Consider the following 25,566-nt stretch of genomic DNA (forward strand, 5'->3'; position numbering starts at 1 on the left):
TTTACCCCATTTTTAACTTTAAATGACATCAAATCGCCTCCCAGGAAAAAAAAACTGTTGTATATGGCTACCCTGAAATGATAATTTAAAGTTTACTAAGCCCTTGTCATGTGATAAGTCACAATGTCTCAGCATTTATTTGTCAACCATCGGTTGCAGAAATCTATGAAGAACATCTCACAGTAAAGTTAATTATATACAGCAATTTTTGGGCATTCCTTGCAAGAATGTCTGGCAAATACTTCTGCTTTTCCCCCAAATGTTTATATTCAGTGGGCTTCCCAAATTACTGCACTTGGCATGCACGTTTTTCAAAGATCAGTGGTGTATGGCACTCATGGAATGGATATTGAAAAATTTATTACCCATGCGTTAAGTGGCATAGTCAATGCCTATGTGACGGCCATAATACACAGTGTTTATGTATTTTACTAGGTTGTGCGAATACTACATTTCAGGTTTGAAGCTAATAGTGATTTGGTCAAATAATTTCTACTCGAATTCGAATAGCATATATCACATATTATAAAGCAAAATGAGCATATTTGTCATGGCCCAACTAACCTGCACAATATTTTTTTTTAATTGAAACAAGGCTAGTTAGTTCATTCAGTTTTTATGGTGCAAAAGCAGCTAAGGCTATGCTGCGCCAGTCACAAGGTGTTCAGTAATGAACAGGGAAATGATGCAGTGAAATTATGCAAACAAGGCATGTGCAAATGTCATTCTTTTTGGTTCAAGGGAAGTGCAAGCAACTTTTAATAGTAGCAGGATTTGACTTTTGGCACAATGCTAGTAAAATATGTTATGTTTTAAAGTTATGTTTTAAAACCTGTAAAATATGTTATGTTTTAAAATTTACTGTACTTAGAGCATATGAGCCGGTATGACAAGCTTTTAAACTTAAATGATGAATCGATGTGAAGGTGATACGTTCCTTTAACCTTGAAAGGTGAATTCACGGTATAGCACCCCACTACAGTGAAAGCACCTTTACAGGGGGTTACATGCGGACTAATATACACCTATTCGTTCATTTTGAATACTTCGAAATGTCTAATAATTTAAATTTGAATCGAAGCAAATTTGACTACTGTAATATTTGTTCGAATATTCGAAGTGCTCGAATATTCGCACAAGCCTATATTTTATTAGTCTACCTATTTACTTAAACTCAAGCTTTCCAACACACACACACACACACATCTACTTAATCAAGCTGACTTACGTGGCTGACGGCCCCGATAGACCTGCCTAGATCGGCTTGCCGGTTGAGGTCCTTCATAACTAGGCCAGTCCAAGCAGCTGCAACCAGTCAAACCAAGCTGTCACAAACCAGAACCCTCATGTTTCGTGCACCAATTTGTTGCACAACTGGAGCTGTGTTTATCCAACATAATTTTGCACTCAGTAACACAGGACAAAGAAAAGAGGCATGGGACAGCCTTCTGTTCTATACCTCATCACTCTATTTCACACTGTTCAAAATTTAGCTGGTATTGTTTACTAATCATCCAATGAGGCAGTGCTTTTATTTCCTCTTTTTTTGAGAAATTATAAAGAAACGTAAAAAGAATGCCACCACCATCAACAGGTACACCAGGCTCAAACCAATTTAAGTATAAATAAGGAAAGGATTTGAAAAAAGGTTCTTATTTCAGATGGTGAAATCTTGCACACTAGTAACAAAAAAACAATGATCCAAGGGCATGGAACGGTGCTGAAGTAAGGTCAAGATGATTTACCCCACTCCTAATCATAGACGCTGGTTGAACTTGTGTTACTGATGTACTTGCTATGGAAATACTGGAAGGCTAGATGGCTATTCCAGAGCGCCTAACAACCAATCAACCATAATTAAGATAGACACAATGGACCAATCTTCAACTCTGTTCTTATCAATGCTTACAGAACCAGGTAATACCCCTGTCACACGGGGCAACTTAAGTGCACTTTGAGGGAGTGCACTTCGCCGCTAGTGCCATTCGCACGCTGTCTCACGGGAACGTTTAGTGACACTCGCTGCAAAGCGCACTTGCCGGCGAGTGCGTTCGCCAAACTCACTTCGACGAGATGGAGTGTCTAGCCTCGATAGCAGTGGCTCGAAAATAAATGAGTTATTATCCGAAGCCGAGTTCATAGCATTTTTGAACTATCGTTTTCTTTATTAGGAATATTCTTATGCATTAAAACATGCTATAATACAAAAAAAAACTACTTTGCTATTCTCGTTCTCGGGCAGTTTACAGCCCCGACCGCCACGGGCATGCCCAGCGCACGCCGTGCAATGGCTGCAGCCGCCGCGTTTGTACGTAAATTTTATTTTAAGGGCTGGTTATAGCTGTAACACTATTACTGAAGAAACATTGCCTGAAATAACAAATACCTGTTGTGCTACTTCAGTACCCATTGCCATTACAATCAGTTCCAAAGTGCACTTCCCTTTCTCATGTAGCAGCGCGCTGCCAAAGTGCCATTCTGGGGGCGTAAGTGCACTCGCTTAAAATGACACTAAACTTGCCAGTGTGACCGGGGTATTAGTTGCAAAACTCCCCAAGTCAGCCAACTTGTCGCATGGCGCCGGAGCAGCTTCCGGTTTGATGGCCCTGGCAGCGCAACAAGCTTCCGCTAGCAGACGAAAACGCGTAGTCTGCGTGGAAAGACGCCGGGGCAGCCACTCGGAAAGGGCTCCGTTGTTTACCTCACCGAATGTATATTATCGAGATTTGAAAACTGAGTAATATCTAGCAGCGGTAAGGCAAAGTCAGTAAAGCTATGGCTTTCTAGACTGCCCACAATAACTGATGTTTGGTAGCATACGAGTCTGTCCATTACACTAAGAAATTAACTATACGGCGCATTCCCGTAGCATAATTCTTTAGCTAAACTGGATGCTTGGGCATGCTGGTACTCTTTCTTTGTTTTGGACTGTGCAAATATTGCACGGTGTTGACGAATAAATCTTTGTTGTAAGTCCGTGCTGTTGTTTGTGTCTTCCTTTTTCTGGTGCTCCGTCTTTTTTGTGCTGTTTTCTTTCCGACAATTCTTCACTTTCACTTTTTTGAAGCGAGGAGTCTTCACTCTGTATCGCGGCTGTCGTTACTTGTCGCCGTGTCTGTCTTCTTCTTGTCCCATCCTAATAAGCACCGTTTTATTCGTCGTCTACTATGCACCAACAAGCTAATCAAGCATACTGCTCACTACTTGCAATTATTGAGTGGTAAAATCGCCGTGTGTACTGCACACCACAATTTCAGTCCTGCTACAGAAAGAAAACTTGTACTTATTTTACGCATACAATGCAGTGAAACAAGTTTTCAGATATTGCATGTATAGTGTGATGCACACAAACGGCACAATTTGTTTACAGTCTCAAGCATCAAACCTTATCAAAACAGCTCTAATGAACTGTAAAAAATTATTTACCGCATAATTTTTAGAACCACTCAAATCAAGGCAAGTTCGGGAATTTATCTTTGGGACGCATCCTTCGACGAGGCTCCTTTCCGCTGGCGATTTCAACCTTAATTTTTACCATTGACCATGTGAGTGAAAGTCTTCAGAATGTCTTCCTCAAGAAAGTGCATATCACACACACGTGATGTGTCGGGCAGTTTCTTGTCCTCACAATCGAGGAATGGTGCGATCCCACACCGCTCGCTGGTCAGGGTCACACAGGGCACAGATAGGGTCAGTATAATAAAAGCAGTGTTGTACGGAACAGCGTTCCAAGGATCGCCCTTCCGGGAACTAGTTCCTTTTGGGAGGAACAGAGGAACGCCACCATTCCATTCAGGATTGGTGGAACTATAACGGTAACTTGTTACATTTACGTAGGAATGGCTGAGGGAACGGCGTTCCCTTTGTAAACATTCTATGGCATTGAACAGGCACGCGCACGCAGCACATCCTGCAGAGAAGGGCACATGGGCGACCGCGTGAGGTGCGAAAATCTACCGCTTGCTTGTCACGTGACTATGGTGTATCCTGGGTTTCATTTTTGTTGTATCCACGTTACACTTTGGTTCTACCCCTTGGGAGAGAGCGCCTTGCTGCATGCAGTGTACGTTTCCGACGTTTATTGGTTTTATGTTCGCACGCTCACCGACTGCGATGCTTCGGCCCAGTACCTGGGTGTATTTTTCTTGTCGCGTGGTTCATAGGGGCTGGCTCGAGCGTCCCTTCAGTATCTCTTGCATGCTGCTGGCAGCTATCAACAAATCTGTCTTTTGACATCAGTTGCGTGGATGGTGAGGAGGACAAACAACGCAGAGGACGCGTGCACCGCAGTGCAGCCTGTCCGGTGCCTTCAATGCTTGTGTTATGGCAGGCATTCCTTCAAAATGCAAGTTATCACCGCGGCTATTGGTCTATAATTTAAATATTATAGTTCAGTTCGACAGCCGCCGCACAGGGAACGTCTCTGTCACGCAATGAACGATACGCGCACATCCAGCGCTACATTCTTGTAGCGCCCGCTGAGCCTGCCGTCGCCCCTACGACCTCAGTTGACTTTGTTCTCAGTGTACTACACTGCAGTACCCTCAAGCGCTTCGATGGCACGGCTCTTCAAAATTGCCAACGAAGTGCTGATGAGAAAGCAGGTTCGTCTGTCGGACACCAGCATCGAGATGCAACTTTTCCTGAGTGCAAACAAGGGGCTTTAAAGTTTCGAATGCGTATCCAGGACATTATTTTTTACTCACACTGCAATATTGAATCACAACTCATTAAACACCTATTATTGTTCCTTTCGATGCAGTTTCCAGTGCAAGAAATTTAATTATATTGGTGCATGTGTGGAAATTTCTATTCGAATATCTAAGTGCAGCATCCTGACTGCGCATTTGAAGACCAACATGGAAAGGGCCATACGCATAGCACTTGTAACAGACTAGCACTGAAATTGCAGTTAGACATGTATGTACTATGGCCAGTGTGCTCTAAAAAAATTCGTCTAAAAGCGTTTATTTAGATTTCTTTTATCTACATATAACCTGCTTCCGGTGATGTCAAATTTGTAGAATATATATGTAGCCCAATGTAAGCTTTTAAATTGCTCACTTTGTTTCGCCTCAGGATTATCGGACATTACATTCGGATTAAAAATTCAAACGTAATGTTAATGTAACGACATGTTCCAATGTTCGAAATGTAACTGGAACGCGTTCCTTTCGCATTAAAGGAACTTGTAATGGGAACTCATTTCAAGATTGGGAAGGAATGAGGAACAAGCTTTCATTCTTGTTTTAGAGGAACGTTTACAACATTGAATAAAAGGTTGGGCGAGTTGGTGTTCGTTCATGACGAAAAGGAGGCACGAATAACACGGCACACAAGAAAAGACGGACACAAGGTAACTTCTTGTGTGCCGTGTCATTCGCGCTCCCTTTTCATCGCAAATAGGTTTACCAAACGTCTCGGATTTCGCGGAACTGTCCCGACTTTTCAAACAGCATCTCGAGCCATCCCAGTCGGGACAGCTATATGTCCCGGATTTATTATGGACAGTCCAGTTCGAAATTTTTATGCGATCCAACGCACGGGCGACAACGCGCATCATACTCCAGAACATGAAGTTCTCATGAATCGCATGCACTAAGCAATGTTGTGGTGGCTAGTGGTGGTTGTGAAGGGCTTTAGCTACTTTGGCTGAACTTTGGTGTGAAGCGCAACAACTTTTACGAGTACATCCTCCAGCAAGAGGAAATGTTGCGAGCAGTACATAGCCAGCTGAAGTAACACTTCAAGTGGTCAAAACAATAAAGAAACAGTGGATGTCTGGAGGATACCGCAATAAAGAAAACTGACTCGCTGGCTCCCCATGTTAGTGTATATGGCCCCCCATCCCGACTCCCTTCATTGAAGAGTTGGTAACCCTCAATGGATTTGTCTGGAAGATAACGCAATAAAAAAACTGACTTCGCTGGCTCCCCATGTTAGTGTATACGGCCCCCCGTCCCGACTCCCTTCATTGAAGAGTTGGTAACCCTAGGCAAAAAAGAAACGTGGCGGTGTCTCGGATTTGCTGTAACCGCTCGTACAGCCAGGAACACAACATGTTGGCATGGTGAAGGCACACAGCGCACCCGAAGCACAATAGGGCATGGAAAGCGCAAAATGGTTCCCGCAGGAAGCAGCCTTTCGTTCCATACCTAATGAAAGTGCTCCTTTCATGAGGGCAAGTGAAGGGAGTTTTCATAATGCACTTGCTTAATATATTCTTTGTCGTAAGAAAGCATCAAGTGCTTCTCTCAAAAAAAGTTAAAAAGTGACCCAAGGAAGGTTTCAGAATTCGGCCTTAGCTCTTTCAGACGGCACGTGATGAAGTGTCTGTAATTGCGTAAAATTGACACATTTCAAGGCACTCTATATTCTATTTTAACAAAAATAATGTCCTAATATGCTGATTTGTGTGTTATAGTAAGTAGTCCTAATTAAATTGTAATTAAATCTCTATCCTCAAGTCATTCATGCTGTGTTTTTGCATAAACAGAATCAAATCTCAGGCTAGAAACAGCAGAAATTCGTTTTCGGTTATGTTCATTTTGAGCAAAGAAATATTCTACTTTACTGTATACCGTATAAAAATACAACATCTATTAGTTTTGCAATCTCCTCTCTATATTTCATGCAGCTCTCTATCCTGAGCCTCACAAAAAATCAATACAAATCTCAGATCCAGCTATAAAGGTTCCTGTGCCCATTTCTGTGTGAAAGAAACAGATAAAAATGTCCAGGGCTTTTACGTGCCAAAACCATGATATGATCATGAGGAAAAAGAAAGAAAAGAGACATACAGTTCAATGAAGTTCAAAGTACAGTGTGGAAAACCAAGGTTCAAATCCACACACACAAAGGTTAAAAATTTGTCATTTTTCAAGGATGAATAAGGAAAGAATAAGTAGCAATTGATAAGCTTCATTTCATTAAGACTTCCACTACACCAAATTCATTATTATTACTATTTTCTTATTACAGGTGCAAACACTTAAATAGCAATAGAGCATGCAGTACTAGTATTTTTCCCGAAAACATACATGCTTCTAAAATCCTCGCAATACTTCTTTTATCCAAGAAAATTATATGACTGCAGAGAAATTCTTAACCGAGATGGCTGCACAACTATTCCTAAATTCAAATCTTATGTGACAATTGAGGCGACTTATGTAGGAAACCAGCTCGGCCTTAGTGATCTTGAATGTGATGTTCCGATTAGTACTAAAGTCTCCTTTGAATTAATGGGCACAAAGAGATCACTGCATCCTTCCATTACCAGAGCAGTATCAAGATTTAGTAATAGCGAGTTCTGTATGAAACTACCATAACTAATATCGTTACACTTATATCTCAAAGCCCTAATATGCCTTAATGTTATATTTTTAATGTCCGCTTTTATTAAATGACCACAGGTGCTTTCAATTAAACACTCAAAGTTTCATTTTTACTTACCTGCCAACCAGAGACGAGTCCAGTGAGTGTGGACGTCGTACTCGAGCACGGACCTACACAGTGGTGTCATCAGCTCAGTCAATGATCAGTTGATGAAAACAGTGTGTGAAACCGAAAACCATACCCAAAGAGAAATTTTGGCTGGAACCAAACCAAAATCAGTATTAATAGGAAGTCTCAACTCAAACTGACCTCGTTCCAGTTCCAGACATTCTGCAAACCAGTAATGCTGTAGCAGCTTCAGTACTCCACGTGGTATGCCTTACACTGTTTCGTGCATTATCAGTTTGATAAGCAGTTACAAATATAATAATAATAATAATAATAATAATAATAATAATAATAATAATAATAATAATAATAATAATAATAATAATAATAATAATAAGTTTATTTGCCATCTTTGTGAGATACAGGTGGGGGATTGTAGAAGAAATACTGTCCCCGGACAGCTTGACTAGCCTACAACCCTTTGCATTTGGCAGTGAGGCAATATTACACATAAACATATATATATATACACATACACTTTTACATAATTATACAAACACAAAGCCACACACATGTGCATATATACAGCAATGTTCGGCAATAATCTCCTAAGAAGAGTAATGAATTTTTATTTTACTTATCTATACTGCAATCATGCTGCCATAACCTCTGCATGCTGAGTATACAGTTGGATGTAAACTAACTTATGCAGGTATTAAATATTGTTAAAAAGATATTTCAGCCATGCTCATCAAGAGGGGAATTCACCAGGAATGTGTTAATGAACTAGGCTTGTCCAAAGTGCTTAGGAGGTTAAGGAAGCCCTGAAGCTATGCATGCCTCATGTAGAAAAAAAAAAACCTTATTTAACTGTCCTACGTTATCTAATTGAATTAAAGCCCTAAAAATTCACTGTCTTATTGTAAATTGCCAATCATAGTGACAGAAAACTTTGGTTATTCTTACCACCGTGCCTTGGCTTCTTCTCCCTGAAGTCTTTTTTAATAAATACAATAACAAGTGTAATAGTAGAAATTACCAACATTACAATGACAGCAATGTGAAATGTGTTTATACATACCACACATGCTCACTATACATAGCAGATGAAAAAGCCTAGCAGAATTCACAGGAAACGGGACAATGCTGCTGCTGTTCCCGATATCAACAAAGGTGTCAGCTAGGTACACCACGCTCCAGGCTGTGCTATCAAGGCCAGTGCAGACACCTTGCCCCTCCCCTACACACACACGCACACACACATTACATAATAAAATGTCCTTGCACCAACGTAGAGTGAGGTACACAATCAATGTGCCCCTAGCAATGCCAGTATCTCCTACTCGGTACAGACTTCATTATGCCACTTCACCACCCCCCAACCCTCCAGTGATTCTCCTCTGCTTCTCATCCTCATTGTGTCTAGGAAGCCCACTGAAGGAGGGCTGGCAGGAAAGCCTTGCCATGGGTGACAAAGCATCAAGGACACCCATGTGCAATATGTTTCCTTTCATCCTTTCGACCAATGCCAGACAGCAAAGCCCTATGACACCAACAGCAACATAAGAAGTAATCGAAGTAGACACCCTATTTCACTAGTTGTTAACCTTTATTTGCCAAGTACTCTATCCCTCAACCTGACCCATTCTTCTTCTTGTATACCAATAAATACTGTCTACACCAATGTTGCTATATTGAGCCATTGGCACACTGCACAGGTACACCACAGGAGTGACATGTCCTCCTGCGGATGCTGCAATGAAGATGTGCAGTGCTCACGTGAATTGCACTTTGTGCATTCTCTGCTTCTGCCCGCATGCAACTCAAATTAATTAGGGCAGCCTTTTTCTCAGCACCCTCAGCACTCGGAATATGATTACTGGTGCTAATTGCAAGGGAGTGAATTATTCTATTGTAAACACTATGACGCTTCTGCTTCGTACTGCTGAACTAATCTGCTGAACAGAAAACACAGCTGAGTGGCTTGTAGGAGAATGGCTTGGTGATACCCGTGCCAGCTAAGCATATTGTTTAAGCTTACCTCCAGAAGGATAGCTCGTTAAGGCATGAACTGTGGAATATCTTGGGAAAGTACGCATTTTTAAGTGATATAAATAATGAACACACAGATGCGCTTCGTTCAAACACATGCGGATGCATTCATATGGCAAGCATTGTGAACGATGCAATTCCGTAGCACAGGCCGAGTACATAACTGAATCGAACATATTATTGTTATTTCATATATTTTAAACACCTAGTGCACATCATGACATTTTTGTACCGATGCATGCATTAACTGTAAATGTCGGTTCTGTTTGCACAAATAAACATTACGGAAAGAGGAAAAGGACATAAAATGAATGGCAACAAATCGCAATGCCTAGAAAGAAAAATCAGGTGCGTACAATCTTCACTCAATACAATGAGGGGCAGTTAGACCTCTTTTATACACCTTGCAAAGCACTGTAGTGTGTATGCAGACTTCCTTCCTTCTACAACTGAACTTTTTCTAATATGGCTGCTCAGTTCTGTGAACGTCACTAAAACTTCCTTTCTATACCTCTTTTTCATCCGTATTAAGCTATCCTTCACTTGTTTGGGCCACAACGTCATATGAGAACATCAGGAGACTGCATATTTCACATAATTTCTAATACGGATTATTTTCCACCTACTTCTGACCAGTTTAAGAAATTAGTATTATTACTATCAAATTTTTGTACAATTATAGGCTCCCACACATTCAGGGTACCGAAAACTGTTTCACTGTTTAGTGAAATTTGTACATATGTGCCGTGCAAGGGTGTGCAGACCCTTGTCAAGCCACATTAGTGTGGCTTTTTTTTTGCATGCCTGACATGAAGATATTGATGTTAAATAAAGAAACTGAATTCATGCTGTTGACGTACAACCATGGTAAGAGACTGGCGCAGGCCTCTCGCCAAGATAATTTTTCACCTAAAACAAATCGCCATGAACTCTTTACTTGCAGACAATAGTTATTTGCCTCTGCTTATTCACTACTACATTCATTTGAAAGAGCAGAACCCCACGAGACCGACATCAGTCCTGAATCGGTAGAGTGTGAAAGGGTAAAATACATTGGCTAACACCAAGCAGCACTTCTTTATATTTCTACTAGCTAATTATGAACAGGAGTCGATTTTCAATAGAAAGATCTCATCTGCAGGCGTGCACTACTTAAGCCAGTAAATCTGATGGTAAATGTTCATACTGAAGATGTGCAATGCTTGTGGCAATTTATATCATGAGTCACACTCCTGTTGCTTCTGTGGAGTAAAAATACCTATGATATGCTCAGTAGCAAATGTTGCAGCTGCAATATTGGAGTGTGGATGCGATAGTTTGCAGAGTGGTGGCACACAGAGCATGTGCAGTGTTTCTTTGCAGGATCTTGCTCTGAATTTTTAAGTTGACAAAGAGTATAGCATGAAAGAAAGCAAAGTGCTTTAGATGCATATGTTAAATAAAATTCAAGATGTCCCATAGTTGCTGACACATAATGCACCATAATAAATCAGGTATACTTACAATTTTCTCAGACGATACCTGCTGAAATAAATAAAACAAAGGTACTGTCAGTAGGCCTGATAAAGCAAAGCTACAGCAAACAGACCTACTGTTCAGCAAACAGACCTAATGTTTGCAATCATGTGCCTAGGCATGTTTCTAAGAAAACCAAAAAAGCACATCTTCAAAATGCTTTACAATAAGACAGCCCTCAAAGCACAGGAGCAGGCAAAACAATCTGTTCAGGATTGTTTATTACAGATTTTCATATAGTGAAAAGAAATCTCCATGGCATCAAATATGCAGGAAACCTTGATATAACAACAAAAACCTCAGTATAACAAAGTACAAAGTTTGTTTTTCATCATTAAGTGATGCCTCACTTCATCCTGCACCTCTTTCAAAGCCAAATTAAAAATATAACTTCTCGTTTAGAGAACAAAGGTATGCTCATATCTGCAAATGTGACAAATGGCACTCTCATTCCCAACAAGATCCAAAGGCGTGTTCTGAGCCAGTGCCTTTAATTAGACAATAACTAGCCACGAAAAATATTTTGACTCACTTGAAAGGCCCCAAAAAATATGCTGTTATACCCCTGACACACGGGCACTCTAAAGTCCTTTAGACTAGGGGACATCTTCCGGAAAGGCGTTCAGCCGCAGTGACACACGACAAAGGAGTAACTCCTTTCTGGCAAAGGTTCTTTTCCGAAAAGCAGATCCCGCATCTACTTTTCGGGCAGTAAGGGAGTACTCTCGCACACAGTGTGCAGAGCTGATCAATAGAAGAAAGCGTATCACAACGCTAGGTTGCGCCGTGATTTCTTCCCCTAGAGAAAATGTGTTCATTTTCAGTAGTGAAGCGATTTGTTAAACAGTAAATGTTTACAGTAGCTATACTCTCGCACGCCCGCATCACGTCACTGGCGCCGCCACGTTGGTGTCTTCAATGTGTGTTGTCATCACTGTGCCTGCAAAACCCGATCTGCAAGGTCAACTCGCTTATCGAGGAACACGCGACTACACGCTACCTGCGAGTGCGCTGCAAGGGACGCTCATCGGCGTGCTTGCCATACGCGGTCCACGTCCCACAAGAACGCTTAGCGAGAAGCGCGTCGGGTGTGCGCTGGCTTCGGTCGCCTCTGTTGTATGCATTTGTTCGCTCTTGTAATGTGAAGGCGCGTCTCTGCGCACTTTTGTAAAGACTCTGGCGAGTAGTCGTTTGACTTTCGCCTGCGCTGCGGTAATCTAACCATCAAGAAATCCGAGAGCAACAAGCGTCAGGATTACCGCAACTCTTCCTTTATCGCTATCGCTAATTACTCCGCTAATCCATCACGTGATCACAGTTGTGTGAATAACGCTATGAATAAAACGCGGCACGCCGGCACTGACACAAACGTGAGAAAGGACGGCAAGAACGTGGGTACCAAAACACCGACTGTTCATAGTTGCAAAACCAATCGAGGTCGCTGCTAAATGCAAAAAAAAGAAAAAAAAATACGAACGTGAGCAATATTATAAGCCGTCAAACATTAAAAACAAACGTTTTCGAGTTCTGGCAGTGCTAAAAGTGATCTACATGAGTAGCTTTTTTAAAAATACATCGCTCGCAGAAGAAGCGCCATTCATTTTCAGCGTTCTTCTGAGGAACCACTTGAAGCACTAGTCCCGTGCCGTGTGTCATCGGCGCAACTCCTTTCTGAAAATGGTCCCTTTGGGCGACAAAAGTGGTTTACTTCAAAGCACTTTACTTTTGCCCGTGTGTCAGGGGCATTAGTCTTGTTTGCCTACAATGTACCACATTTCTTTAAAAAGCTATTCAAGTTTTGCGAAACACCCAGTATATTATGTTTATACAGCTCTTATGGGCCGCATTTCCAAGCCCAAGCCCAGGCCAGGCCCACTGACTGCGTCGAAGGCCTACCCGAGCTCGCCGCTAAAGGGCTGCGAGCCCGCTCGGCCAGACGTACAAAAACAAAAGACCGGGCCCGGCCCGGCCCGACATTATGGTTTGCCACAGGGACAAGACATTTTTTTCCGACATATGTGAAATTTTATTCAACATATCAAAGTGAAACATAAGCAAACGACACATGACAGTCCCTCTATACTCAGATTACAAGCTGTCCAATGATTCGGGCTTCAGTGAAGTGAGGCGCTCCTGCATCACATATCCTGCCAAACTGAAGTTCCGTTTGCTGCTCATACTGGTAGCCAGAACTGCCAATATCTTTTTCGCAAGCATAGCAAGCTTGGGATATTTAGACTGCTTGTTCTTCCAGAAGTTTAGTACCTCAGATGCAGGACAGGAGGATGATTCCATGGATAAATAATCTCAAAGCTCATCTTGTGTGCTCATCGCTCCGTGCTGGAAAACAATTCCGGTGCAACATCTGTTTTTGGGCTTGATTCGGGCTTTGCACCTGGCCTGGCCCACTCGATAAAAAACAAACTGGCCCGAGATGAGAAGACGTCTGCCTACCCAACCCCAGTCCGCGGGCCAGGCTTGGACTTTTGGGCTACCCGGAGCCCGTGCACACCTCTAGTGCAAATAGTGCCAGAACTGAATTGAATGGAACAGAGAATACTTTCTGACTATTAAATTTGATTTTCGAATATTTGTGCCACACCTCAATAGTTGCAAAAAAACCCAGGACAAATTACGGGACACTAACTATGAAATCTGAAACTATGTGTTTATGTAATAATACGTACCCCAACATTGTTGATGTAGCTAGAAATTGTAGAACAATTTGTCAATTAAAATATTTCATACTGAACATGTTTCTTTTTTCTGATCCAGATGTGTTCAACAAATGTTAACTGTGAATTCGATGACAATAATGATGTTTAGGTTGCTGCATTAGTAATGTATTATTTAAATGTCTTGCAATGTTTTCAAAAACTGTGCTGTGTGTACTCAGGACATGTCTGTTCTACTAGTTGGTAACTTGTGAATTCCATGACCTCCGCTGCTCCGGCAAGGTAAAGGCCTAGTTAGGAGGTTTATGCCCTCCTTTTGCCTTAAAGTGCCCCTAAACCACTCAGAGTTCAAAGACGAGGGAGTGGTTTCTTTCTCGCCTTCACTACCCTTCCTACAGGCGCTATCGCCTCCTCACCACTTTTGTCTTCATAAAACTTGTGGACAATGTCAGCACTAAGCGTTAATCCATCAGGATTTTGCACTTTTCAGCTACTCAATGTTATGTCTGCTTGTGCAGTCGTAAACGCACAAAACGAAGTGAAATCAGCTGATAATGCAAGATAGTCATGCGAGACAAAGAAGAACAGGCATTCAACTGCATGGCAAAGCAGGGTAGGAGAAAATTCACAACTGATATCTATTGTATATGGACCAGTCGAGAGCTTATATCCTCATGACGTCACGTGAACAGACTGCTTGCATCATGAATTGAGCTGAAAGACTGGAAACGCCAGGAGAGGATAACGTGCTCGTTCTTAGTATTTTCAGAGGTTGTTTAGGGGCCTTTAACTCATGTTATGCCCAAATAAATCAACAACCTAATAACTATACGTGACTACACATTGCGTGCAGACCACATTCGCAAAAATAGGCAGATAGTGCTTGCCTTAATTCATATTACATTAATTTTATAGAAATTACAAGCTTAACTGGTCAACTTACACTACTGCTTAAAACTACAAGATACAGAAGGAATTTACAAATGCAGGAAAATTGCAGCAATAACCTCTAACAGTATTCTATCAGTAGCTGGAGCAACAGGCATTTGTACTAGCACTGAATGGTGCAGTGAACACCCGGCAGCAACATACCTGTTCAAGAGGGCGTGGATGCTCAGAAGATGCTTGAAAGAAGCCAGGAAAAACAGCAAAGTGGTTGCTCTGCGGCAGAGGGTGGGTGAGGCTAAAGTGGCACTCCATGAAGGCCAGCATCTTCTCTGAGGGCTGATCAATGGCTAGCTGACTTGCAGCTATTTGCTCCGTCTGGAGGACCACGCTGGTGTCAAAGCCTGTCTGGCGAAACTTGGACACTTACCTGGGCCATTTTATCAAAGAGGCGTCTTCCGTAGCCTTTCCGCTGCCTACTCTGGTGCACATAGAAGTCCAAGAGGCAAAGCGGCCGCACCTGACAAAGTCGGCCGTGCCCATCTCGTAGAAACAGCTGCTTGAAGCCCACCTTCAGCAGGCCCAGCACGGTGCCACTGAAATTCATAAGGATTGCACAAAATCACATACTCGAGCAAGGCGACTAGTTCAACATGCTTTGCCGGCAGTATGACAGGGAAAGTTTAACGATTGAGAACAAAGCGCTTCACACAGCTAGACAAGGTGCAGTTAATATAAATGCAGAGTAAATATCCTAATGCCTTACCCACGAGCGCTTGGCTCGACGAGAAGGTAGACGCGGTGGCCCGAGTTTCGCAATCGGTCGCTTGTGGTCACCGGCGCTGGCAGGCCCTGCGCCTGCGGCCATGCCCGTCCAGGCGTCACAGCGCAAGCAACACTAGGCACGGGCGACTCACCGCGCAGGATGCTTGTCCCAAAGCATCGATGACGAGACCCAGGCGCTCCTGCACTCTGGCGAGGAGAGGTAGAGCGTTACTGCAGCCCGTCCGCCCACCATGTTGTAACGCGCTCGCTGTCACAACCATCGCGCCTATCTTCGCGGCGTGCGGAGGTGTCACGCAGCGGTACTTTGGCACTGAATAGCAACCATTTTCTTTTATTTATTTAGTTAACGTCGCACACTGCTCATGTTGACAATCATGTTATCGGGAACGTCAGTTCAGGCTGAGCTAAGGGCTTACTACCATCCTCAGTACATCTTAAAATGCAAATGAATTATGGCGGTCGAGCGTTGTCACAGAGCATTTACTCTGCTGCATACCTACACAAGCATTGTATTAAAGAAATTATGCCAGCTTACCTCGAAGACGAGCGAACACACCTATGCTGCTCATCATGGGGCAGATCCCGTAACGGTCCTACTTTAGACGCATCCCTAACTTTTAGGTCATTTTCGATAACATTAAACTCGTATTCTAAAAAATCTACGCTAAAAGGAAATTCCATGCCGGTATAAGCGGCAAGAGCATGACATAGGAAACGGTACGGGAGAGAAAAGCCATGCAGGTGTACGATGAGCCTCGCGGAAGCGACGATTGCTGTATGCTACTGAGTTTTGGGTTTTGGTTTATTTTGGCTTTTGTTGGCCATGTAGAGGAGACTCTAAATGGCTTGACAGTGGCTAAGGTTTGTTTCCCATGGCTTTGCCCGTTGCCACGAACGCTCTCGTTGCCATGGTTGCCGTGGGGCAGGAAAATTTTTCATCCTGCACAATGGTTTCCTTGGGAGGTTTCCTTTTAAACCAGTGATTGCGGTGAGGAAATGCCGTCCATAATTAAGGCAGATTGTGCCACATTGGGGTTCGTTCGAACCACCCGACCTTGCCATTACGTCGATGCCTCTATGGTCGATGCCAAACCCCTTGAGCAGTGAGAAAAACTACGATTTTACAAAAAAAGAACATCAAAAATCGCACCACGATTAGCTTACACCATGTGTACAGTGCCTAGAATATACATTTTAGGCACTGTACACTTTACCGGATGGACCTTACCTGGTGCAGCTGACGAGCAAATATTGAACTATGAAATGGATCGTGTGTTCCGCAGTCTTTTCTCGACGAAGCTTTTCTCGACGAAGCTTCTGGTCTCAGAGCAAGTGATTTGATTTCGACACGTTTATTCGACACAAATAAATATTGTTGCGCGCGAGATGCTGCCAGCCATTCTTTGAAATGTCGACACCATGGGCAGCACCACAGCAGACGAACATAAGCAAAAACCTCCAATTCATTTCGTGGGCAGAACAGAAAATTTGAGGGATATGCAATAAAGAAGAAGATTGTACAGGAACGGCAAGCGGTTACGGCCAGATACGGCACTTTGACGCTTAAGCTGCTTAAGCCTTCATTAAGATGGCTACATGTGATGCGTAATATTGTCGCCTGCTTTCTTTCAGATGACAAAACGACAGCACAGGTTGGGGAGTCTTCAGGATATTCCCGGCCGATTGCTGATAAAAATAAAGTGATGTGGTGCTTAAAAATAGTGTAATGATTGCGGATCACTGCCCGACCTGTTTTACGACCACAAGCGATAACAAGCAGCCCGCGACAACAACAACAACAAACAGCGACCAGCGTTAGCGGAGTTTTTAGTATCAATTTTAAATCATTGCCATATCTAAGATCAATATTACTTAAATTAATTTATGACTTTAAAAGGTAAATACTGCGGCTCTTGCTTTTTCTTCGTTCTCTTACGCGTGGCCGACTTTCTCCGTGCACATTTTCCGTCGTAAACGAAACCGTTGAAAGGTTCGTGCTATGAGGGGCTGTATTTTGCGCCGTTTATTTTCTGGAAGCCCTTGCAATTTACTCGCTGCTGTCGTAATTGTTCCAAGCATGCCTCGTTTTTTATTTAGGCGATCTTCTCGGCGCTGACACACGCTGACCGTGAGGCGCGGACAGCTTTGAAGTGAGCACAAGCTGTCACCCGTGGTCAAGCATGCCGCAGGGATCCAGGAAAGTGCCTTTCAGCGCCAAGCAGAAAAAGATTCAGTTGCAGCAGAAGCGGGAACGCAAGCAGCTGGGTAATGCAAACCGTGTGAATTGTGTGTGCATAGCGTTTCAATGGTCACCTACGCTGTCTCTTTCAGCGCACGAGGGTGGCGGAGCCCCTAGGTCTCAGACTGTAGCACAAGTTGCTGCGGTCCAAGAAGAAAAACGTTCCTTGGGTGACGTGATACGCATAAACGCCGAAGGAGATGTCGGGCAGCGATCCAGCCGGTATGTGTACACTGTCTCGTGTTCCCAGATTTCACCTTGTATTTTTGCAGCCAAATGAATGCTCGAGTTTGCTTTTTATTCTGCAATTGACAGGCTGAGCTGTGGTCAGCGAAATTAACAGGCTTGAATGCCATAACCGGTCGTAAACATGCCCGTGAACTTTTGACAACCACTTGAACGAACTACATGTTAATGTGCACGCTGTGCACTCAAATGTGCGCATAACAGCAGACTTGTATGTAACCAATTACATTTGATTGGCTACTTGTAATCTGTTAAATTCTTTGTTGATTTTGTAATTGATCAATTAGCATTCTTGCTAGTAACTCTACCTGTAATTCAATTGCTTTCTTGAGCAATCAGTTACTTTACCAACAAGAAGGTATAGTAAACAATGCAGTTTTGTGTGCTTGAATGTGGCAGGAACTACAGCAGAACGGTTGCGGGTGTGCCACAGGCTGCCTTATGGCAGTGTTCTTCGAGGACAGAGACACTCGAGCAGTGTTATTTGTTTCCTCATCTTAATGCCCCATCAGATGGTAGCGTGTTTGAACTGATACTGATTTGCTTGAATAGCACTGGCCACTTCGCTTTTTCATTGGCCCTACCAGAAGCACCTTCTCTAATGGAGTTCGAACCATAGCAACTGTAAAGCACTGCACATCACTCAGAACCCTGATGTGAGCATCACAGTGTTGTGACAGCATGCTGGTAGAAATATTAGGACACTAAAAAAAAAGTGGTGTAGAAGACCAACAAATCAACAGGACAGGCACATGCCCTACCAATGAATGTTGCTTCTTTTTCCGCACCTTAACCCATTAAAGGAGTACTGTCGCAAAAGTTTTGAAGGCAAGATAACTTGTGGGATAGATTTGTGTGGGCACACAGACATCATCTACAAAATATCAGCAGCTAATATAGCCTAGAACATATTTATAATCAATATTAAAGTGCATGTCGCGCATGCACCACCTCATGACATCGAGACCAACTTTGTTACAATGTAAACAACCATCAACCACTTACACACCATGCATTTTGCAAGCGCTCTCTCCTAGCAAACCTTTTCAAAGGAGAGAGGGAGCACCTCCTTTATGGTCTTGCAGGGGTGTACAAAGCTGGCAGTGCATTTTTGGGGGGTCGCACATATTTACACCTACCCAGAGGGGATTATGGCAGCACCAGGGAGCCTTTGTTGTAAAGAGTTGTCAGCAGGCTGCTCACTGTTTTGTGCCAATTGTGTTTACACAAAAACTCCCGCTGGGTCTTGCCCGTCTCACTGCTCTCTGAAACAGAAACTACGACTGGGTGCTATAAAATAGTCACCAAATAATGAATCTTTGCACACTCAGACAAATAGTAGTAGCACCTAACTTGTGTTTTCTCTTATCGGGGTATTTCGTTACTGCCTGCACTTGTTGTATCAATGTTCAGCTTCATTAGTAGCAGCACCTAACATGGGTTTTCTTCTCCAGGGTATTTCGTTACTGCCTGCAGTTTCGTAGAGAGACTCCACAGGAACTTGAAAAACGCAAGAGAAGAGCACGGGAGCCATACACTCCTCTGGATGAGGTAAAAACAGGTGATGCAAATGCCATCACTCCTGACTCTTGCTCATTCAATATTAATTTTGTAAGCATTTTATTAAGCTATTTTCATTTTAATGCAGTATGCTTTGTGGATTCCTGATATACTACAATTTCCAAGTTTTGTATTGCGGCCAAAGTATCTGTATAAAATCTTAAATATGAATTTTCAACCACACAGTGTTACACATATGTAGTACTCTTGTGAGATCATGAGATAGCATGCAAACTGCATTTGTTCAGGCTTGTTTTAAAATTGGGCATAGTACTTCGAATGAATTAATAAACTTTATTTAAAACTGGTCCGGCGTTTCCTTCACAGTATTTTGAACTAAAAATATTATACAGAACATGCCTACAGTATTTAAAGATGGGCTAACGCTAAGCATATGGGATGTTTTCATAGTGTGATTCTTAGAGAATGCATAAATGTTGCATTGCTGACTTTTAAAGGGACACTAAAGAGCAAAACGATTTTTCTCACATTAGTAAAGTAGTCTTCCACGATACTAAAAACACCATGCTTTTCTGGGCGAAGATGCTTAATAAGCGAGAAAACGCGCAAAAAGAATATACAGGTGGCGACGCCACCTTGGAATTCCCGCACCATTTGCCGTGACGTCACATATTTTTGACGGCTTCTGCTTGGGCCTACGTAGTTCCTAATCGGTTAAATCGAAGTACAGGCTGTTTCATACTTAGGGGAAATCTCAGAGCGCCTGGCGTCGCGATGCGACTAGCGCTGCAATCGCGCGCCGGCAGCAGCTCACGCGTGCGCGAACGCTTCAAGGGTGTAGAGTTGTACATCTGCGCACGCGCGAGCTGCTGACGGCGCGTGGTTGCAGCGCTGGCCGCATCACGATGCCATGCGCTCCGAGATTTCCCCTAAGTGTGAAACAGCCTGTACATTGTCCTCTGAGGGGGCCAGAGACTTGACATAACGAGTTTGTGGAAATTTCGTCGAGCCAGTGTTGCCAAAATACGTTAAATGCTCTTTGCAGTCTTTTACGTCACAAATTACAAAGTTCGGTACGAAATTTAAAAATGAAACTTTGAACTTGGTTTTCTTCTCTAATAATAAACCTATGGTGGTGAAATAAACTACACAAGAGTTCTCCGAGCACACTTTATCAATCTAAACCAATTCATTGTTTCTCTTTAGTGTCCCTTTAAGGCCTTTTGGTCTCATTGTTTGTTGGTTGGTTTAAATCTTTTTTTGGTTTTGTTTCACGTCTCTCATTTGCTAGTAGGATATCTTTTCCACTTGCAAATTTAGTAGTTGAAAGCCTAGTGTTTTTACTTTATGTCTGTGACTTGTGTCTAAGCCTTTTGCTCTTAGAAACGTGCACTTCAGTGAAAACCAACTAGGCAGCCCCAACTTAGTACCGTTACTGCTTTCTTTCTATGATGGAATCAAGCCTCTGTTTCCCGGCACAGCCACCCATTGGCCTAACCATTAGGCCATGAATGCACACATTAACAGTACCAGTATAAGTAATAGGCATGTTCTCCCTGTTGAGAGGAATATATTGTTTCTATTTTATAGCCTCTACCATTGCTGTAAGCCCACATAGTAGAGGGGTGTCCAGGGATTCAGTCAGGGCCGGATTAAATGTGCGGAGGGCCCGGTTCAAAAAAATAAGGGGGGCCCCTCCCCCTCGCCCCGCCCCCTTTCTTTCCCACTTTGTCATCTGGTCATGCTTGAGACTTGACGCTTTTTAGATTTAGCTGCAAAGAACACAAGCCATATTTATTCTAAGCCTCTCAGGAGTGTGTATATCACCTGGGCGTTTTCTTTCTTGCGGAGCACGTGGAGAGATTGTCATCGTAATAATTAACTATATCAGGAGACGAAGACACATGGACAGCATTAAGATTTGTCTGGTTCCTTGGATCATACTGAAAGACGACTAAAACTCTGCGAGAAGTTTAAAACGAAAAGAAGGAATGCATACGAAACTTAGAAGAGCAGTCCAAGCGCCGTGTGTGTTTCTTCCATTCGTCTTAACCTATAGCGTTGTTTACCCTTATTTCAAGAGAGGACATCTTCCCTCGAAATCAGGGAGCGCCTTTGTGAAAAATTGCTTCCTCTATCTGCTTCAGCTTCACTGATTCGGTAGCGCACGATTTGGTTGCCTGCGTGCGAGCACTGCCGAAGTTGACAGGTGGGCCTTTTTCAGAAAACTGTTCGCACGTACTTAGAGTAAATACGCTACCAATCGTCTAGCTACTTTTGATTTCATACAACACACATTTAAGCTCTTCTAAGGCAGCATTTCGATATAGTGCTATTATGCATATTGTATATGCCTACTGATCACAACAAGTAATACAGATGGTTTAAAATTAAAATATCTTCAATATGGGAAGGGGGTGGGCCAAAGCTTTCGGAAAAGGTGGCGCCTATAAAAAATGAGATCCGTGTAGAACTTTCACAAAACGTTTTTAATAAGACTCGAAAAACGACCACACATACTTTCATTTATGCACAAATCGGTCGCTTTAAAACATGTAATAGGGTTACATTTTGCCGGCAATATTCACTTTCATAGGGCTATAGAGAAGGAAACACGTTCATTGCACACATCTTTTCTGCGTTTAAATGCGGAATAATCTTGATATGTTTACGAAATATTTCTTCTTAAACACAGTGTACAAAATTGGTGAACTCTTTCGCAGAAATGCAACCTTGAAATGGGGCGTGTATACCTACAGTAGACTCTCAATAAACGAAAATCTCTTAAATAAAATTGCTTCTTAAATGGAACAACTGCCTCTAACATGATTGGTTTTGTGCTTGAATTATGCACCCCTTTTCATCTCTCAGTAAACGAAACTCCTGTTAAATGAAACGTATTTTCCTGGTCCCTTCAGCTTTCGTTCAACAGGAGGTCTACTGTATTAACATGTTCTCTGTTTTCATTATTCTTTTAAGTAGAGAAAGAAGGTATGTACATTTCTACAAGCGTTTTCGTGTCTTTTGCTGAGACAGTTTGTTGATCAGCTCTTCAACATTTACCCTCCTAAGAACCTCTGTCTCTACGCTCAGCAGTGACAAATCACTGAGGCGGCTGTCGGTCATCGTTGATCGAAGCCTGTTTTTGATCAATTTCAGTTTGCTGAATGATCGTTCACCAGTGCAATTTGTGACCATTAAGCAAAAAAAAAAAAAATCCTAAGAGCCACATGGACATCAGGGCAAGAACCTTCAAGCTTTTCACGAATTAGAAGTTCAAAAGTGTTAAAAGAAGTTCAAAAGTGATGGTCAGTTGAAGACCCCCACCACAACGCTCAAGCAATCGCGGTGAGGGTCTGCTGGCGGCCAGTTAGTGGATATATGTTGTAGATATTTCCTGCGCACAACCTCTACCAAGTGATGGTCTCTTAAGTTTCCCTATATAACCACCAAGCAGGAATTAAGGACAGAACGGCAATGCCAGAAGCGAATCGAACCATTACTCCTTAGGAGTCCTGGCATAATCAGGAAGTTCCGTACCATACAAATATTTCATGGTACGTTGTTTACACTATAATGAAAGCATACTATAGCATACCTATGCGTCAGCTTCATACCGGTTATTTCATTCAGCGCATTAAATGATATTCAAACAGGGAACCACTCTCTATGCGCCTTCCGCATTGCGTGTTGGACCGTAGCTGCTAAAATCCTCGTCAGGCTCCTCTATGTGTCCCATCCGCTGGATCAGCTCCTTCCCCTCTACACGATGCATGGTCATGGGCGAGTAAAAGGTTTTTAACCACAGACTGCAGAACTGTGAGCTGACTTCAAGATTATGCACGTTATGCAAACGAACAACCTCTTAGAAGCATGTATATTGATTATTGAAATAGACAATCTGTTTCTATCAGGGAATCCAGCAGGAGGGTTAAACTTTTTCGAACAAAACAACGAAGGTCGGCCATTTTTTCTGGCCCTGGGGGGCCCCTAAAACCGGAGGGCCCGGTTCATTTGAACCCTTTGAACCCTGGAATCGCCCCCTGGATTCAGTAGTTGTAAATGGGAACATTACCTTGTTTTACTAGTCTGTGGTGAAGAGTATATCAGTTTCTGTTTAAAAAACAGCAATTTTTGTGTAAGTTCACGTTCTGTATTATTTTTTGCAAGTAGTTGATGTACTCCTCAACAGACACAGCAACTGACAATATCAAATATTTCATGGTATTGAAAGTACCTGCATCATTCAAGTGATGTGATTTGCAATTTCTTACCAAATTTGAGGTTCTGCAAGAACAGAAATGTGCAACTTCATAATTACAGCCTAAGAGCACCTTTGCTTTTTCCTTGCTCTCTGCAGTCTTGTAAATTAGTTTTCTACACAGCTTTGTACATACCTAGTACTTCAAAAATCGGTATTTATCAGAAAGACAACTGGCTTGTCACTCCCATGTATGTTGGCTCTATAGGTTAGTTCAATAATATATTATGAAAGTGAAACCTTATAGCTGGCATTCCTAAACCTTTTCAGCAGGCTGTTTTGATGTTGTGTACTGTTTCGTTTGCTGGGCAACCTGATGCATAATGATGACTAGCAGGGAAAAAGAAACGTGACCAGCAGTGAGAGGAGTACCCAGGACAAATGCTGGTATCCCTCTGACTTCTGCCGACAGTTTTTCCCCTGCTAGAATCATCACACCTGATGTACACTGTGCTAGGGGTCAACTTATGCAAGGCAAAAGTATTTGTTAGCCACTAACAACATTTAAAATGCATGAGAAAATTGAGTATCCATTAAAGGTAAACCTTTTTTGCTTAATAAAGCTAAAATCTTCAGGATCTAATGGAACGTCTTCTAATACAGCAACACTGGCCATCAGCATACAACTCACATGTATTAATACTGTGATGCAATACCACTTCTAAAGTTATTGCTGTCGCACTGCATCATTCTAATTGTTTTCGTCCATGCTGTGAAGGAATGGTTTCTCCAAGATCTTCGGCAAGGGTTCAGATTGTGGCCATTCACTGTGCCAACATCTTGCCCTCAGTGTATTAAACGGGCCCTGCGACACTTTTTCCACATGATCAGAAAACGCTGCCGATCGGTAGTTGAGGCTCCCGAGAACACGAGAGCCAAACATATAGCGCAGCACGCGGCCTGAGATTTACCATAAATTCTCAATGTCAGCTAAAAATTGTGTCCTCTTTTCTCGACACATGCTATTTACTCAAAATCACTGCGTCATTGACTCAAGTTCCATGCCATTGGCTCATTTGAACATGGCGCGCTCGGTAGTTACTGCGGCCGCCGCGGGAAGCCGCCCCATGTGCGCGCGCGATCGTACATTGCGCGTTGAAGAAAAAAAAAGTGATCAAGGTCGCGAGGCACGCGTGACGTAACTTCTTTCCCCATGCCATCCCTCCTTGCTTAGCTTCCAGCTTGTTCGTCGGGACGAGAGGAGAGAGAAAGCAATTACAACGTGCGACAAATTTTTGTAACTCCGCTCGTACTTGATGGATTCTAAAAATTTTTTGCGGCAGTCGATTCGTGAGGCAATAAACTCCGATAGTGAGGTCATTTCATGATTACTCAGCAGGGCCCCTTTAACCTAGCTTCTGCTTGTTTCTTAGTGTATATTGTTGAGGCAGTAGTGTCACAACCTAAAACAGCAATGGTTATGTCTATACAAGTGTACACTGCAAAACAAAAAAAAAATCAAACAAATCTCAAATGCAGTAATTTAGCCCTTCTGGACAAGAGGTCTCCCAGAACTCATCTACAGACAGGAAGGGAAAATTGCAGGGGGTGTTGTCAATCATAGGTAACTTAGTAGCTTCTTTGGTGCAGAGTTTGAAATGGCACTCCTAGTGGAATAAAGCTTCTTAAACAATATCTTTACTGCTGCTGTTTTCTCTGGTATTTTTAAAGAAACAATATTTGCATAATCCTAATGTGTGTGTGGGTGTGTGCATGTGTACGTGTGTTGTCTAAGCAGTTGTGCTAATTTCTCTCTTTGTGTGTTTGTGTGTAGTCAGCTTTGGAAGTGAGCCCAGAGCAGTTCTTCTTACCCGGTTCTGCATTGGACATGCCTAAGAGACCACCATGGAATCGATCGATGAGTAAAGAAGCCTTAGAGGCCAGAGAGGCCCAGTATTTTCGAGTGAGTATAATGATTTTTTCTCTTACAGATTATTCTCATG

General features: G+C 42.6%; 2 protein-coding genes across 7 annotated transcripts in view; one reads left to right on the top strand and one right to left on the bottom strand.

Moving 5' to 3' along the window:
* The window catches only part of LOC119406384 (alpha-tubulin N-acetyltransferase 1), a 57,479-nt gene extending 41,323 nt beyond the window's left edge, over positions 1–16,156 (bottom strand). For 2 of the 5 annotated variants that reach the window (XM_049418958.1, XM_037673153.2), the window contains exons 1-8: positions 15,892–16,156; positions 15,488–15,542; positions 15,337–15,428; positions 15,001–15,166; positions 14,778–14,948; positions 10,999–11,016; positions 7,453–7,505; positions 1,229–1,305 (exon numbers count right to left, since the gene is read on the bottom strand). In XM_049418958.1, coding sequence (XP_049274915.1) covers positions 1,229–1,305; positions 7,453–7,505; positions 10,999–11,016; positions 14,778–14,948; positions 15,001–15,166; positions 15,337–15,428; positions 15,488–15,542; positions 15,892–16,037 — 778 coding nt within the window. In that variant the 5' untranslated portion in view covers positions 16,038–16,156. Of the gene's footprint in view, positions 1–1,228; positions 1,306–7,452; positions 7,506–10,998; positions 11,020–14,777; positions 14,949–15,000; positions 15,167–15,336; positions 15,429–15,487; positions 15,543–15,891 lie in introns of all 5 variants that reach the window. The other 3 variants (XM_049418954.1, XM_037673147.2, XM_037673161.2) reach the window with 2 other exon arrangements.
* A 952-nt stretch (positions 16,157–17,108) lies between these two features.
* The window catches only part of LOC119406423 (guanine nucleotide-binding protein-like 1), a 41,512-nt gene continuing 33,054 nt past the window's right edge, over positions 17,109–25,566 (top strand). The window contains exons 1-5 of one of the 2 annotated variants that reach the window (XM_037673171.2): positions 17,109–17,346; positions 17,454–17,621; positions 17,688–17,817; positions 19,296–19,392; positions 25,398–25,526. In XM_037673171.2, the coding sequence (XP_037529099.1) occupies positions 17,537–17,621; positions 17,688–17,817; positions 19,296–19,392; positions 25,398–25,526 (441 nt within the window). In that variant the 5' untranslated portion in view covers positions 17,109–17,346; positions 17,454–17,536. The remainder of the gene's footprint in view (positions 17,347–17,453; positions 17,622–17,687; positions 17,818–19,295; positions 19,393–25,397; positions 25,527–25,566) is intronic. The other variant, XM_037673179.2, reaches the window with a different exon arrangement.

The sequence above is a fragment of the Rhipicephalus sanguineus genome, chromosome 1 (genome assembly GCF_013339695.2).
Source record: "Rhipicephalus sanguineus isolate Rsan-2018 chromosome 1, BIME_Rsan_1.4, whole genome shotgun sequence".
Lineage (NCBI taxonomy): Eukaryota > Metazoa > Arthropoda > Arachnida > Ixodida > Ixodidae > Rhipicephalus > Rhipicephalus sanguineus.